General features: G+C 40.0%; 2 protein-coding genes across 3 annotated transcripts in view; both read right to left on the bottom strand.

The window, feature by feature from the left end:
* The window catches only part of LOC125280465 (cytosolic sulfotransferase 3-like), a 57,967-nt gene that overhangs the window by 26,717 nt on the left and 13,549 nt on the right, over positions 1-17,701 (bottom strand). The gene's annotated exons all lie outside the window — the stretch shown is intronic.
* LOC125280466 lies at positions 4,108-17,185 on the bottom strand. 2 transcript variants are annotated; one of them, XM_048211023.1, is made up of 6 exons: positions 15,650-17,185; positions 15,119-15,159; positions 5,167-5,454; positions 4,758-5,021; positions 4,603-4,647; positions 4,108-4,516 (listed from the first exon to the last, which is right to left on the bottom strand). In XM_048211023.1, coding segments are annotated over exons 1-6 (741 nt in total). In that variant the 5' UTR covers positions 15,652-17,185; the 3' UTR covers positions 4,108-4,415. The 2 variants fall into 2 exon arrangements, with proteins under 2 accessions (XP_048066980.1, XP_048066981.1); XM_048211024.1 differs by having other exon boundaries at positions 5,167-5,295.

Here is a 17,701-nt window from a genome sequence, read left to right as displayed (position 1 = left end):
TTAAGAGCCATGGCTGCCTCGCCTCCTATGTGTGTGCGCGCGTACAAGTGTGTGACATCTCGTCAGGTGATCAAGCTGTTCAATAAACTGTTTAAAACTTACAGTCACCCGATCAATACTGAGATTTCATGTTTTTTTTTTTTTGTTTGTTTTTTTTCATTTTTTTATTTAAAATGTCTTAAAAGAGGCGCTTATTAACTCGGGCTGCTTTAAGAGCCATGGCTGCCTCGCCTCCTATGTGTGTGCGCGCGTACAAGTGTGTGACATCTCGTCAGGTGATCAAGCTGTTCAATAAACTGTTTAAAACATACAGTCACCCGATCAATATTGAGATTCCATATGTTTTTTTAATTTAAAATGGCTAAAAAGAGGCGCTTATTAACTCAAGCTGCTTTAAGATGAAGTTCTCAAAGTGAACATGTACCTTCACTCTAGGGGTCAAACAACTAAAAATCAAGTCAGGAATCTTGGTGTGATTTTGGAGTCAGACCTGAGTTTCAGTAGCCATGTAAAGACAATAACTAAATCAGCATATTATCATCTCAAAAATATTGCAAGAGTTAGATGCTTTGTCTCCAGTCAAGACTTAGAGAAACTTGTTCATGCTTTCATCACCAGCCGGGTGGATTACTGTAATGGGCTCCTCACTGGTCTTCCCAAAAAGACCATAAGACAACTGCAGCTCGTACAGAACGCTGCTGCCAGGATTCTGAGCAGAACCCGAAAACATGAACACATCACACCAGTCCTCAGGTCCTTGCACTGGCTTCCAGTTGCATTTAGAATTGATTTTAAAGTACTGTTACTCGTTTATAAATCACTCAATGGCCTAGGACCCCAAGACATTGCAGATATGCTCATAGAATATAAACCTAACAGATCACTCAGATCATCAGGATCAAGTCATTTAGAAATACCAAGGGTTCACTCAAAGCAAGGAGAGTCTGCTTTTTGCTGTTATACCAGCTGCAGGGGGAAATTTCCAAAGGGGAAATTTGAACTGCGTTGCATAGATAAGATATCTCCAGAAGGGGGATTAGGGCTGTGTGGTGCAGTTTGAGGTGTCTTGGCAAAAGGGGAGATTGAAACTGTGTTTATCAGTTTGAAGTACCTTAACAGGTAGCAGTCCTGTCGTGTGAGGAAGATCCATTCTGATCCGCTCTGATGGATAGATCCGTTTAGATCCACTCTGATGGACAACAACAACAACAACAACAAACTCCCTAAGACTTCCTAGCTCTTCCATCCAGAGAGCAAAATTCTCTGTTTTTACTGTTATTTCTATTCCTTATGTTCTATTTTTATTATTCTTTTTTATATAAGGCACTTTGAATTACCATTGTGTATGAAATGAGCTATACAAATAAAATTGCCTTGCCTTGCCTAAGAGCCATGGCTGCCTCGCCTCCTATGTGTGTGCGTGCGCGTACAAGTGTGTGACATCTCGTCAGGTGATCAAGCTGTACAATAATCTGTTTAAAACATACAGTCACCCGATCAATACTAAGATTCCATATGTTTTTTTATTTAAAATGGCTAAAAAGAGGCGCTTATTAACTCGGGCTGCTTTAAGAGCCATGGCTGCCTCGCCTCCTATGTGTGTGCGTGCGCGTACAAGTGTGTGACATCACGTCAGGTGATCAAGCTGTACCAGGCGCGCCGTTGACACGGGGGACAGGGGGCTCAGGACCCCAGCTGTTTTGAAAAGACAGAAATCGACCCCCGCACTTTTGATAAGGGCTGCTTCAATCAGTCACACTATTTCATCTTTTAGCTTAGGATTTTCTTTCAAATGAGACCCTTTTCACGTTTCTGTGAGCTTTCGTTCGTAAATAATCAACTGTTTTGTCGCGGATGTGAACAGGAAATGCGCTCTCGAACGGAGAAACACGCGATCTCCAAACAATCGATCAAAGCGTGCTAACGTTTTAGGACAGGTTGATGGTATATAAATCTTGCCCAAAAGTTAGCGGGAACATGTCAATCAAGCCAAACCGTCCATTCAGAAACCGAGAAATTTAACAGGAGGCTGATCTCTCAGGTTGACGCGAGAGCTGGCTTGACTGAAGTTTTCGTGAGGATTTATAATTTATGGACTGTTTTGATTTCGGTAATTACATCTAAAAAGGTAAAAGCATTGATGGCATCTATAAAAGAGATATCTGAAAGCGAAACGAAAGTGATTATTGCCTCGACCAGCGACGCAGTGGGGAGGAAGCACGAGAGGAGCGTTTAATTGGTATGTGTATAGGCTACTGTAATACTGCAATGCTTATCAGCGGCATGCACTTTGATCGCGAAAGTGAAAGTGCCCATCGCAGTGCCCCCGTGTTCCCATTTCTCCCGATGTGAACCGTGAGTCCGATGTGCCCATGAGCACGGAAAGATGCACCGCCCGTGGTCATAACAAGCTGTACAATAAACTGTTTAAAACATACAGTCACCCGATCAATACTGAGATTCCATGTTTTTTTATTTAAAATGGCTAAAAAGAGGCGCTTATTAACTCGGGCTGCTTTAAGAGCCATGGCTGCCTCGCCTCCTATGTGTGTGCGCGCGTACAAGTGTGTGACATCTCGTCAGGTGATCAAGCTGTTCAATAAACTGCTTAAAACATACAGTCACCCGATCAATACTGAGATTCCATATGTTTTTTAATTTAAAATGGCTAAAAAGAGGCGCTTATTAACTCAGGCGCTTATTAAATGGCTGCCTCACCTCATGTTTAAAAAAAAAAAAAAGATCTATCTCATTCAAAAGATTATAATAAAGTCCCAAGTATTGTGTCTAATAGATGAAGCTTGTGAAGATCAGAATATATAGAAAGAAAAGCCAAAAAGAAATAAGAAGAGAAGCAGCAGCAGCAGCGAGTCTTCTAAAACTAAACATTTTATATGTTGTGCCTATGTAACATGGAAGTGACTATTAGTACTTATATTGAATATTCTTTGTTCTTCTCTTGCAACCATTTAAAGGTGGGGTATGTATTTTTTCAACAACACTGTTTGGAAGTTGGTCAGGCCGACACCAACAACAAACGTCTAGTTTCACAGTCTCACCATTCCCATTTCACACATTTTCTGTAAATTCCATAATGGGTGGCATAATGTGTGTGTGAGGATGAACTATAATTTCTTTTTTTCTCTCTCTCCCTGTCTTTTCACAACTATGTGTGTTTGTAGATGAGTTTTCTTCAGAAATGAAGAAAACTGGTTCACCTGTGTAGGTGTTTTACAAAGACCAACATTTATTTTCATTTACATGACATTTTCCTTTCTTACAAGTAAAATATATTTGAACCAGTTTTTGTGAGAAGTGAAACTCAGCAGACTGCATTTTGTGAAAGACAGGCAAGGGTCAAAATCCAGATAACAGTCCATACAAAATAAAGAAAACAAAAACAGTAGCCAGTGACATAAAAGGAAGCCGGTAACATGAAATGAAACCACGATAACAAAAGCAGAAACAAACCAAGTATAAATAGACAGACACTGATGAGCAAACACAAAACAGCTGGGTGCAATGAAACAGGATAATGAGTCCGGGAAGTGAGTTATGGGAAATGCAGTCCAAGGGGTGAAAACAAGAGTCCGGGTAGGAGTGCCCTCTAGTGGCCGATTAGGGCACTCTCACTACTAGTAATCATGACAAATATGAACAAAATCAGTAGAAAAGCTGTTTGTGAATCAGTTTGAGATGCTGTCATATATAAACTGAATGAAGATTGTTTTTGATGTTCTTCATTGTTGAGACAGGTAGGTTTAAACAAACACATTTCTAGATTCATTCTCATGCACTGTTAAACTCATATGAATTTGCAGGTGTAAATACATTTACTGCAATGTAAGAGTATTTTCAGTGTATTTTGAGATGCTTTAGTCTCTACTGAGAGTTTTTCTTACTTTAAACAGCCTTTAAACAAAGTCCCAGCTTTTAAACTGTGTATTTTTTAAAGAAATTCAAACAATAAAAACTGTTTTGTGGCTCTTTAATATGTTGTGACAGATCGCTGTAGCGCCTCAGTTTGTGAACCGATCATCTCTTCCTACTAGTTAATTTATAGCATCAAATAAACATGAATGAACATCAGAAGGAATGTTGTTTAAAACACATGAAGATGTAAATACACACCATGTTTCAAGTTCAAGTCCACCGAGGTTAATCTTCTAACTCCTGACTGCTTTGTCGGACAAAATGGCAAATTCTGCATTATGATTGGTTAGATCACGAAGACACGAGAGGTATCTAATCTTTCTGTAGAACAGACGTGATAAATGTGAGGTGACAAAAGAAAGAACGACTTGGATCGGGAGGTGAGGTGAGGTGAACTAACAGACTGCATAGCCTGAAGATTCAAAGATCCGAGTCAGTATAATGATCTGAACTTCCTGCTACTAGTCCAGATGTTGCAGGTGTCACTGCATCTTTTTGATGATAGCAGCAATCAGAATCAGAACTGGCAGAGAAAACACAACCAACACAAACAGTCCCGCAGACCAGAACAAACCCCAATGATCTATAGCAGGAAGGAGGAAGAAACATTTGTTAATTTATTTTTAAGCTCACAGTTTAAAGATTTTATAAAGTTCCTGCTTTCCTTACTATTTTTTTTGTTATCATCCGTATTCTTCAGTTTTCCTTTTGATTCTGTAAAAGATATTGAATGGTTTAGCGTTTGCTGTTCAAAACATGATGAATAAACCTCAACTGTCTACTTCAAAAATAATATTTCTAAGCCTCTACTGAGTTTCTCTCACCTGTGACTGTCACTGTAATCAAGATTTCACCATCAAAGTCCAGAACTCTGTATGTTCCTTCATCATCGGACGTAAACTCTTTAATGGTCAGAGTCCCATAACGGTTATTAGGTCGATCGTGGTTTACATTAACTCTTGACTTGCTTTCTCTTATCCATACCTCCTTCCATTCTGTGCTGCTTTTGTTTTGATGCATAACTTGATGAGCATCTGGCAACAGAACATCCAACTTTAGCCTTTCACCTATTTTCACAGAAATATCACCTGAGGAAAAACAGAGTTATAGTGAATCATTGTTATAATAGTATTGTAATGATTGGAAAAAGATTTAAAGATTAAGCCTGTCCCATTCAGTGTCTCTGCAGGTTACATGCAATATCACACAGTTATTACTAAAGGAAAACTTTACCATAAATATGAAGTTGGTATGTCCTGATTTGTGGCTCCAGCACTGACTTGGCATTAATGTCATAAACATTCAAAATGTATTTCCCAGCGTCACTCAGTCTCAGATCCTTGATGATGACGTCACATGCTCCTTTTAAACATACTCGTTTATTACAGTATTTCCTTTGATGAACAAGGATGTTTTTTGACCGTCTGCTTAAATTAATATGAAAAAGCTCATCGGCCTTATATTCACATGGCAGGATGACGTTGCCTCCCTTTTTTCCCATCACATATATAGGGATAGTTCCTGCTTATACAGACAATAGTCAATTAATACAGAGCATGGATATTAAAAATAGTTATTTCTGGACTCCATTTCCTAGAACTGTCTGCTCATTATTAGTTAAAGGTGCCCTAGAATAAAAAATTGAATTTATCTTGGCATAGTTGAATAACAAGAGTTCAGTACATGGAAAAGACATACGTTGAGTTTCAAACTCCATTGTTTCCTCCTTCTTATATAAATCTCATTTGTTTAAAAGACCTCCGAAGAACAGGCGAATCTCAACATAACACCGGCTGTTACGTAACAGTCGGGATCATTAATATGTATGCCCCCAATATTTGCATATGCCAGCCCATGATCAAGGCATTAGACAAGGGCAGCCAGTATTAACGTCTGGATCTGTGCACAGCTGAATCATCAGACTAGGTAAGCAAGCAAGGACAAAAGCGAAAAATGGCAGATGGAGCAATAATAACACATGATCAATGATAACATGATATTTTTAGTGATATTTGTAAATTGTCTTTCTAAATGTTTCGTTAGCATGTTGCTAATGTACTGTTAAATGTGGTTAAATTTACCATCGTTTCTTACTGTATTCACGGAGACAAGAGCCGTCGCTATTTTCATTATTAAACACTTGCAGTCTGTATAATTCATAAACACAACTTCATTCTTTATAAATCTCTCCAACAGTGTAGCATTAGCCGTTAGCCATGGAGCACAGCCTCAAACTCATTCAGAATCAAATGTAAACATCCAAATAAATACTATACTCACATGATCTGATGCATGCATGCAGCATGCATGACGAACATCTTGTAAAGATCCATTTGAGGGTTATATTAGCTGTGTGAACTTTGTTTATGCACTGTATAACTGCACTTATAGTCGAGAGCTCGGGGGACAGGGAGCGAGAGATTTAAAGGGGCCGCGCAGCCTGAATCGGTGCATAGTTAATGATGCCCCAAAATAGGCAGTTAAAAAAATTAATTAAAAAAAATCTATGGGGTATTTTGAGCTGAAACTTCACAGACACATTCAGGGGACACCTTAGACTTATATTACTTTGAAAAGACGTTCTACGGCACCTTTAACTTGTTACAGCTGTTTACTGTTTCAACATGTCATTACCTCTGTCTATTTGTACGCCTTTTGGCTTCGTATATTGAGGAAGTCTTGTTCTGTGCTACTAACAGATTTTCTGAGCAGTCTCGTTGTGCATGGTGTTTATCTTTGCCTTGTCTTGGATGTTCTTGCACACGTCTCGCCAATGGAGTTTTATGTTTGTTTGGACTGATAACTTGTGCTCTGACCCTCTGCCTGGTTCTGGACAATGACTTTGGATTGTATTTTTCACGGGATCGGAAAAAGTCCACGAGCGGGGACTCGAACTCAGGACGCCCGAAGTACAACTGCATTATATGTCGGTGCACTTCCCACAAGGCTATTGGCATCGATATGTTTTTCAGTTTGTTCCCATGAGAGCACCTGGAATTTTGGTTTGGTGTGACCCATTAAATACAACTATAAAAAAAATTAAATAATAGAATTATTGCACTTTACGAAGAAAATAATCAATTTTGATAATACTATTATATTTTAAAATTAAAAGTAAAAAAAAAATGCAATTATTTTATAGTACACAAAATAGAATGCTAATATTTATATTTTAAATTTATTATATTTCTTTTTTACATTTTATATAAATTTTCATCATTTTCAAACCTAAAATCAGCAAGCTTTATTTTGTCAGGTTGCTGGCAAGTAAGTCTATGCGCTGACGGTTTTAGCATTGCCAAGTGAAACGTGTCAGTGAATAAAAGTGTTTTGCTCTTGCAGCATGTAGCCTAGACTTATACGTTCAGTTTGAATGGAAATCTTTCAACCTGTATGAATTGGATTTCAACCTGTATGAAAAGGATGAATTTCCTGCTTCGCTACTGTTCGGACGCTCTTGCTTCTTGCTTACAGCTCCGCGCTTTGCTCTATTGCTTTTATATTTTATCTCCTAATTTTAACTACAGCAAATCGGCACAGTGCTCAAACGACAAATCTTGGCAACAACAATCTTTTTAACTGGAAGAATTGCTACAAAAAAAGGGGAATTTTTATCCAACCAGCCTCCCACTGACCGCCATCAGCTTACATTCCGGAGAAGGGAAAACACAGCTGCCTACATCCAAAAGGATTATAAATAATATGCCTCTTCTGGTTGAAGAATCTACCTGCTGCACAAACTGCCACAGTCTTCTACAAAGGATTGCAGTTCTTGAAACAAAGTTACTTGCGGGACTACCAAACCAGATGGAACACACAACAGAGCTTCGTCATGGACGTCCTCAGCACAAAGCCAGTGAGTCCCATGAATCTAATGCCCCTAAACAGACCGTACTGAGTGCCGGAACTGATCAGCACATTAATCGATGGCACACACAGGGAGCGAGACCCAAAGGCACTCGAGACATTAGATTGTCACAAGTATCACATATTAATGCAGTAGCATCCTCTACCCCAAACACTAGCTCCCTACCACCGCCAATACATCTGGAGAACAGATTTGAAGTGTTAATGAATGTGGGTGAGGAATCTCCAGACTTGATGAATGTGGGTGAGGAATCCCCAAACATGATCGGACACAGATCAAATCAGCCAGCAGCTAACACCGATGCTAACTGCCGCTCAAGGTTGAACAGTCAGCGGCACTCAGCTCTTAGAGCAGCCGAGCCCAGGACTCTGATAGTGGGTGACTCTATTATCAGAAACATTAGCAGCAGGGATACAACTACATGCTGCCTTCCACAAGCAACAGTTTCTGATGTAAACAGGGAACTTAAGAGCATTCTGATGAAATATAAGACTGCAAATCGACTAATCATTCATGTGGGGAAGAATGATATTCAGAAGGAGCAGTCAGAACTCCTTAAGAGGGATTTCAATGAACTTTTTGAAATGCTTAAAAGACTAAAAGTTCAGTCGTTCATCAGTGGACCACTCCCAGCAAGAGGAACAAATAGATTTACACGGTTGCTTGGACTTAACACATGGCTGCAAAAAACCTGCAACTTAAAAGGACTGAACTTCATCGACAACTTCAATCTGTTCTGGAGTCAGAGACAATTGTTCACTCATGATGGCCTGCACCCAAACAAACTGGGCTCAAGAGTGCTAAAGGACAATATCTACTTCTGCCTCCATCATCCTTCAGCAGTGTGTGCAAATCCACTCAACCTGAATGGCACAAACACACCTGGACAGAGTACAACTGACCACAGGACTTCACTTCAGCAGCTGAATGGACATGCGGTTGACACTTCCCACAAGGTCAACTGCTCCAAGATTCAGCACCCAAGGACGACTTTTGGGAAAACAGCCAGGGAAGCCAGGACAGCATATTACAGCCTCCGGTAACACCAGAGCAACAGCCCCTCTTACCGGACATGTTATCTCTCTCTCCAGCATCCCCTCTTCTGTGCTTTTCAGAGAAGATGGAGGAACTGGTGTATGCTGGAACCAAACTCTCCCACTCTTTTGCTGCGAGTCCCCAGATATCAACAAAAAAGCGTCAAGCCCCGAAACCACCAAAGCCTGTGGGCCCAGCTCGGCCACCCCCTCCTCCTGCGAGAGCTCTTCGGCCCCTGCCACAACGCCAGGGCCCTCACCCTCCTCCATCTGTTCTAGGTGAATCAAAAACAACCGATAACAGCTCTCAGTGATGTGTGTCGGGTCCCCGCTACGATAACAGTGACTTTATCAATTGTTTACAGAACAAGCGGGAACCCAGTGTGCCTGTAGCTTTCTCTATTTCTGTTTTATTACGTTATAGAAAGCCTAAGGCCTTTTCAAACCGTTTGGCAAACCCATTTAATCTGCTACCTATTACACGTCAAACTAAGATTACTGTAGAGACAGAAAGTAAGACTGTTAAGTTAGCACTTTTAAACATCCGCTCACTTAAAAATAAATCACTTCTAGTCAATGACTTAATAACCACAAACAACCTAGATTTTATGCTTCTAAATGAAACATGGCTTGAAGACAGCTGCAGTGCAACAATCCTGAAACAGCCCCTCCTAACTTTACTTTTATGAGTGTCTGCAGAGCTGTTAGGAGAGGTGGAGGTGTTGCTGCTCTATTTAAAGATGTCTATCAATGCAAGCAAGTGTCATTTGGGGATTACTTGTCTTTCGAATATTTAGGTATTGTGTTAAAAGGTGCTCCTCGCATTCTACTTATAGTTATTTACAGGCCTCCAAAATACTCTCCAGCCTTTGTGGAGGATTTTACAGAACTGTTATCAGCAATTTCCTCAGAGTTTGACTGTTTTGTTATTACTGGGGACTTTAACATCCACATAGAAAATGCAGAATCCAGTATGACAAAAGAAATCATAACTGTTCTGAATACTTTTGATCTGACTCAGCATGTACATGGACCTACACACAATCATGGACACACTCTAGATTTAATTATTAGTAAGGGTCTAAACATTTCATCCATTGTCATTAAGGATGTAGCGCTATCTGATCATTTCTGTATTTTCTTTGAAATATTGATCTGTCCGACTGTTGAAGCTAGATCTGTCTCGGGCAAAAAGCGATGCTTAAATGAGAATACTAGTGCACTGTTTATGAAGGCTATATCTTTAACACCAAGCATATCTGCAGACTCTGTTGATTTTCTCCTTGATTCTTTTAACTCAAAAGTACAGAATATTATTGATAACATTGCTCCTGTGAAAGTCAGGAAGAAAAGTGGCAGACAAAAAGCACCGTGGAGAAACTCAACAGCAGTGCAAAATATGAAAAGACAATGCAGAAAAGCTGAGTGCATGTGGTGAAAGACAAAACTTGAAATTCATTATAACATCTATAAAGATATTCTTCATGCTTTCAATGTGGAATTAGGCAAAGCTAGACAGACCTTCTTCTCAAATATAATAAACAGAAACTTAAACAACACCCGCACTCTTTTTGCTACTGTAGAGAGACTAACAAACCCCCCAAGTCAGATTCCTAGTGAAATGCTCTCAGACAGCAAATGTTGTGAGTTTGCTTCCTTCTTCTCTGAGAAAATTAATAATATCAGAAAGGCGATCAGCACATCCTTGAGCTGCACTGGGGTAAAACAGATCAGATCACAACCTCAGAAAGTAGCTATTATGTCTGATTTCGAAGCAATTGATGGTAAAATTTTGGAAGAAACAGTACAGCACCTTAAAACATCAACCTGCGCCCTTGACACACTTCCCACATCTTTTTTCAAAAGAGTGTTTAACTGTTTAGAAGCAGATCTCCTAGAAGTGGTAAATGCCTCACTTCTCTCTGGGACTTTTCCAAAAATCCCTGAAAACTGCAGTTGTTAAGCCCCTCCTGAAAAAGAGCAATCTGGATAACACCATATTGAGCAACTACAGGCCAATCTCAAATCTTCCTTTCATAGGCTAGATCATTGAAAAAGTTGTTTTCAATCAGCTGAACAAGTTCTTAAGCTTGAATGGATACTTTGACAACTTTCAATCTGGTTTCCGACCGCATCACAGCACAGAGACAGCACTCATAAAGATAATAAATGATATTCGCCTAAACACAGATTCAGGTAAATTATCAGTGCTGGTTCTACTCGACCTCAGTGCTGCGTTTGACACTGTTGATCACAACATTCTTCTTGACAGGCTCAAAAACTGGGTTGGGCTTTCTGGGATGGTCCTTAAATGGTTCAGGTCATACTTAGAAGGGAGAGGTTATTATGTGAGTATCGGTGACTATAAGTCTGAGTGGACATCCATGACATGCGGAGTCCCTCAAGGTTCAATACTTGCACCCCTCCTGTTCAACCTATATATGCTGCCACTGAGCCAAATAATGAGAAAGAACCAAATTGCATACCACAGCTATGCAGATGACACCCAGATTTACCTAGCCCTCTCACCTAACGACTACAGCCCCATTGACTCCCTGTGCCAATGCATTGATGAAATTAAAAATTGGATGTGCCTAAACTTCCTTCAGTTAAACAAAGACAAAACTGAAGTCATTGCTTTTGGAAACAAAGATGAAGTTCTCAAAGTGAACACGTACCTTCACTCTAGGGGTCAAACAACTAAAAATCAAGTCAGGAATCTTGGTGTGATTCTGGAGTCAGACCTGAGTTTCAGTAGCCATGTAAAGACAATAACTAAATCAGCATATTATCATCTCAAAAATATTGCAAGAATTAGATGCTTTGTCTCCAGTCAAGACTTAGAGAAACTTGTTCATGCTTTCATCACCAGCAGGGTGGATTACTGTAATGGGCTCCTCACTGGCCTTCCCAAAAAGACCATAAGACAACTGCAGCTCGTACAGAACGCTGCTGCCAGGATACTGAGCAGAACCCGAAAACATGAACACATCACACCAGTCCTCAGGTCCTTGCACTGGCTTCCAGTTGCATTTAGAATTGATTTTAAAGTACTGTTACTCGTTTATAAATCACTCAATGGCCTAGGACCCCAAGACATTGCAGATATGCTCATAGAATATAAACCTAACAGATCACTCAGATCATCAGGATCAACACACTTAAAAATACCAAGGGTTCACTCAAAGCAGGGAGAGTCTGCTTTTAGCTGTTACGCCAGCCGCAGCTGGAACCAGCTTCCAGAAGAGATCAGGTGTGCTCCTACAGTAGCCACATTCAAATCCAGACTCAAAACACATCTTTTTATCTATGCATTTGCTGATTGAGCACTGTGCTATGTCCGAACTGTTTGCACTTTATTTTATACGTATTATCTTTTTATTCTTTAAATTCCTTTTCCTGTTTTTATTTCATTTTTAATGTATTTTATATCTTTTATGTATCATCTTGATTCTGACTTTTAAAGCATTTTAAATATTGCGGTAAAATTCTCTGTTTTTACTGTTATTTCTATTCCTTATGTTCTATTTTTATTATTATTCTTTATGTAAAGCACTTTGAATTACCATTGTGTATGAAATGTGCTATACAAATAAAATTGCCTTGCCTTGCCTTGCCTGTACTGTAATACAGGAAGTATTACAGTTAGTTGACCTTGTCGGTCAACCATGTCGGTAAACAAATGAGCAGTCTGAATTTATTTACCCAGCACATGTTTTTATGTTGGCCGCACTTGTGCACCGGCGCACCACATATGCATCACTGGTGAAGACAACATTCTGGAGAAGGGGTGGGCGATATGACCAAAATCTTATATCACAATATGAGTAATTTATTTCAAAAAAGCTTCAAAGATTCACTGATGCTCCAGAAGAAAACACGATGCATTAAGAGTCGGGGGTGAAAACTTTTGAATTTGAAGATCAATGTAAATTGTACTTATTTTTTCTTCCGGGAAACATGCAAGTATCTTCTGTTGCTTCCGGAGGGCAGTACTAAATAAAAAGCAATGATATTTAAACAAAATAAGAAACATTTGGACATCTTCACCCTGTTCAAAAGTTTTCAAAAAGTTTTCTCGTCTCCTATGTGTGTGCGCGCGTACAAGTGTGTGACATCACGTCAGGTGATCAAGCTGTTCAATAAACTGTTTTAAATTCCATATGTTGTTGTTTTTTTTTTTTTAATTTATAATGGCTATATATTTTTTTAATTTATAATGGCACACAGGCAATGAGACAGAGTACAAAGCTGCAAAGTATGGACTGAGAAAAGCCATTACAGCGGCCAAGAGGCAGTACAGAGAGAAGCTGGACAGCCTCTATTCTACTGCTGACTCGGAGCGGATGTGGCAAGGCCTACAGCATATCACAGACTACAGGACCACCATCAACAACATCACCTCGACAGACAGCCTGCCGGACGACCTTAACACATTTTAAACCCGCTTTGAGGCCTCCAGCTATGCTGCAGAGAGGAGGCTCACACACACCTGGACCACCTGGCCTACCGGTCTAACAGGTCCACTTCAGATGCCATTGCTGCTGCCATTCACTATTCCCTCTCTCACCTGGAAAATAAAGACTCATACCTTACGATACTTTTCATCGACTACAGCTCCGCCTTTAACACGGTCATTCCCCATAAACTCACCCACAAACTGTCTATACTTGGTCTGCATCCTATTCTCTGTGACTGGCTCCTAGACTTCCTGACTGGCAGGCCTCAGTCTGTCAGGATTGGTAATAGGACTTCAGCCAGTATCATCACAAACATCGGCACTCCACAGGGTTGTGTACTCAGTCCCATTCTCTACACCCTGTTCACCTACGACTGTGTCGCATCCCACAAGGATAACATCATCCTGAAGTTCGCGGACGACACCGCAGTGACAGGACGCATCACTGGCGGGGACGAGGCAGCCTACAGGAAGGAGGTGGCCAGTCTGGTGTCATGGTGTGGAGACAACAACCTCACCCTTAACATGGACAAGACAAAGGAGATGATAGTGGACATGAGAAAGGAGAGGAGAACGCATCAACCACTATTCATCCGCGAGCTTGAAGTGGAGAGGGTGAGCAACTTTAAATACCTGGGTGTCCACATTAGTGAGGACTTTACTTGGACACCTTACATCACGCAGCTGGTCAAAAAGGCCCAACAGCGGCTGTATTTTCTCAGGAGGCTGAGGAAGTTTGGCATGTCGCCCAAGATCCTCAGCAACTTCTACATCTGCGTCGTTGAGAGTGTCCTGACCAATTGCATCACTGTGTGGTACGGCAGCACTACTGTCATGGACCGAAAACGCCTGCAGAGAGTGGTTAAGACTGCGCAGAAGATCACTAGGACTCCACTGCCCTCTCTGCAGAGCATCTACCATCGTAGAGTATACAGGAGAGCTGCTTCCATCCTTAAAGACCCCTCCCACCCCCAGCACGGACTGGTTACACTCCTGCCCTCAGGACGGAGGTACAGAAGTGTGAAATGTAGGACTTCAAGACTAAAGAACTCTTTCTTCCCCTCTGCTATCAGACTCCTAAACAGCTGATAGGAGTTTGCAATCATGGACATTACTGTTTACATGGACATAATTGTTTATATTGATTTATACTTGTTTTTGCACATTTATTATTTTTAGAACTGCACTACCTCTTTTTAATTGTTATTTAGGAATGCACTACCTCACTTTTATGCTTTTATGCAGAATTGCACTTTTTTACTTGTATTGCTTTTAAATTTTATTATTATTTTTTTTTAATTTATTTTATTTTTTATACGGCATTTATTGTGGACGGCAAGTAAGAATTTCATTGTGCAGGGAAACATGCTTTCTGTCTGTGCATATGACAATAATCACTTTGACTTGACTTTGACTACAAAGAGGCGCTTATTAACTCGGGCTGCTTTAAGAGCCATGGCTGCTTCGCCTCCTATGTGTGTGTGTGCGCGTACAAGTGTGTGACATCTCGTCAGGTGATCAAGCTGTACAATAAACTGTTTAAAACATACAGTCACCCGATCAATACTGAGATTCCATATGTTTTTTTTTTAAATATAAAATGGCTAAAAAGAGGCGCTTATTAACTCGGGCTGCTTTAAGAGCCATGGCTGCCTCGCCTCCTATGTGTGTGCGCGCGTACAAGTGTGTGCGTCCCTTTAGGGGCTCCGTAAAATACAGTCACTTGGCTGTGGTTCAACAGAAAAGCAATCAACTAGAATAACTCTACCTGGAACTGAAATCAAAATTTGTTACAACTTATAAACAAAAAAATACTATACTGACCACTGTAATTGAAAACCGATAACAGCAGCAGAAGTTTCAACCTGATGGGAACACAGAAGAGCTGGTTATGGTACAGCCTACTGTAGACAGTGTTACACAAAATACATTTATAAGAATAAATGCTTTCCTTTCCTGAGATAATAATAATAATAATAATAATAATAATAATAATAATAATAAAAACTTTCGCTTTCGTTTTGCCTGAATATTTAACACATGGATGTTGCATGATAAAAATGTCCGATTAAAAAATATATGTCTAACTATAATTAGCCTATTAAATTATTCCAGTGTAATCCTCTGTCTCAAATGTTCATTCAAACCCACAAACAACAGGTTTGCTACCACCAATGTCACAATCTAACAGACAAACCACGAATGAAAACCTTTCATAATCATCGCTGATCATAACCACATTAATGTATACCTTAGCAGGTTTATTTTTTTCCACAAAACGAAACAAAACTATTGGTAGGCTATAATAACACAAAATTGAATGAGATTGATCTATATTCAAAAATGAGAACTTACATGGTAAAACGTATGTTGTTGAAGCAAGCGTCACATGTTTAACAGATTATGCTCCTTTCACGTGCTCTCGGAATTATCATATGGGTTTAAAAAAAATGCACATGAACGCACTCACATACCGAAATCTGAATGCGATGAGCTCATAATCACAACTTCAGAAGTGGGAATTATCATATTTCCAATAGCACGTGAAGGCAGCATTAAACACACACTCACTGATTTGAATAATAACTTTAACTGACTTTGTTTTTGAAAGAACGTCAGCTCCTGTAGCAAAGCCTGTATTTCAGGCTGGTTGAGCTTATACTAAACAAATACATGAAAACGAGAGTTGCGGTTCTTCTGGGTAAAACACAAACGTGTACATTTATCAACTCATTTCAGTGGTTTGTGCAACAGTGAGTACAAAAAAATAAAAAAAATAAAATCTGTCTTCAGTTAGGCTTAAAATCGGACACTTTAACAATATCAATAAACATTTTCATAAATTTTTAATTTATTTATTTTTTGTTAATTTATAAGTTTTTTGCCTCAAGGCAACATTGTACCACAATGGAAAATTTAAACATTTGGCATTTTCATGTAGAAAAAATAAATATATTTATTGAAAACATAAATTTCTTCTAGACAACTAGACACTTGAACAAACAAATTAATCCAGTTTTTAATGTATTAAACGTTTTATATTTAATAAAAAGTAAATATCCTCAGGCAACATTGTACCATAGTGGAACACAAGTATTACCAAACCATCATATTATTATGTTATTATATCAAGTTATCATATTCATCTTCATCCTCATCTCCATCTTCTCTCTCACCCTCACTCTTTCCCTGACGGATTGTCACTATGATTTCATCTTCCTCATCACAGTATGACCCCTCATTAACTCCTCATCATCATCTTCATCAGCTGCCAGTGTTACCTGTGTTTTATACCTTTCTGAAGTGCTATAGAAAATGTGCAGATCATAATGTATGCAGATATAGTATGTGAATTAGTATTCTGATAAGTGCATTACAAAATCATGTGAAAATGCAAATATAACTCTTTTCCTTACAAATATAATACATTTGCATTCAAACCTTTTATGCTTGAATGGCCTTATGCAATTCCATTATGGTACTGTCACGATCACCATCTGTTCCTGTTACAATCCTGTCAGTTCCCGGACTACATTTCCCATCATCCCCCCCCTGTCAATCACATGCACTCACTCCACCAATCACCTGTTGCCACATACAGCCATGCACACTCCACACTAATCACCACACCCAGCTGATACGCATTACCTGGACTATAAAGGACTGTCACATACACCACCTCAGGGCGAAGTCTTGATTACCCAGTGTGTCATTTCCGAGCGTTTCCCTGTGTTTATTGTCTGCCTGTTTATTGTTACCGATCCTGCCTGTTTCCTGTTTATTGACCCGTTGCTGCCTGTCCTGACCCTTGCTTTGTATACCGACCTGTGAGTGATATCTGCCTGTCCTGATCTTTGCCTGTTCCTTGACCACGATTCTGCCTGTCCCTTGCTGTTCCTGTTTGCTCCTGTTTGACCCTGCCTGTACGACCACTCTCACTTTAATAAAAGCTGCAAATGGATCTCTGCCTCAGTCCCGCTCCGTTACAGAAGACTTCGCCTCCACTACGATCCAGCAGCTTCCCCGGAGAGCATCTGCACGGTATGGACATTACGCAATTGTTATTGTGGAGCTCGCAGGGCACACGCTCATTAGAGGAATATGTGAAGGAATACTTGGACATTGCTTACCTCTCTGATCTGCCTGACTGTGCACTGATTGACTTTTTTTGTGATGGCGTCAACCAACCTCTCCAGACTAAATTAAGACGAGAGGGACCGCGTTCTTCACTTAGCAGCTTTATGGACTTTGCTTTGTTATCTGTTGGTTCTCTGTTTACTGTGGGGGTTGCGGAGGAATGCGACACCGTGGTAGAACACGTAATGGCCGCCGCGCCAAAGGACATACACAAAATGGCGGCTACCACCATAACAGCACCGAGCCATGTCACCGCTGATCGCCCAGAGT

The sequence above is a fragment of the Megalobrama amblycephala genome, linkage group LG12 (assembly GCF_018812025.1).
Source record: "Megalobrama amblycephala isolate DHTTF-2021 linkage group LG12, ASM1881202v1, whole genome shotgun sequence".
Taxonomy (NCBI): Eukaryota; Metazoa; Chordata; class Actinopteri; order Cypriniformes; family Xenocyprididae; genus Megalobrama; species Megalobrama amblycephala.
This window is presented reverse-complemented; position numbering and strand designations above follow the sequence as displayed.

Bases quoted from the DNA above. Each gene is read 5' to 3' on its own strand.
- LOC125280466 (XM_048211023.1), bottom strand. The intron at 4,648-4,757 runs GTGAGAGAAACT...TATCTTTTACAG, and splicing joins GATTACAGTGACAGTCACAG to AATCAAAAGGAAAACTGAAG. The intron at 4,517-4,602 runs GTAAGGAAAGCA...TTCCTGCTATAG, and splicing joins GGATGATAACAAAAAAAATA to ATCATTGGGGTTTGTTCTGG.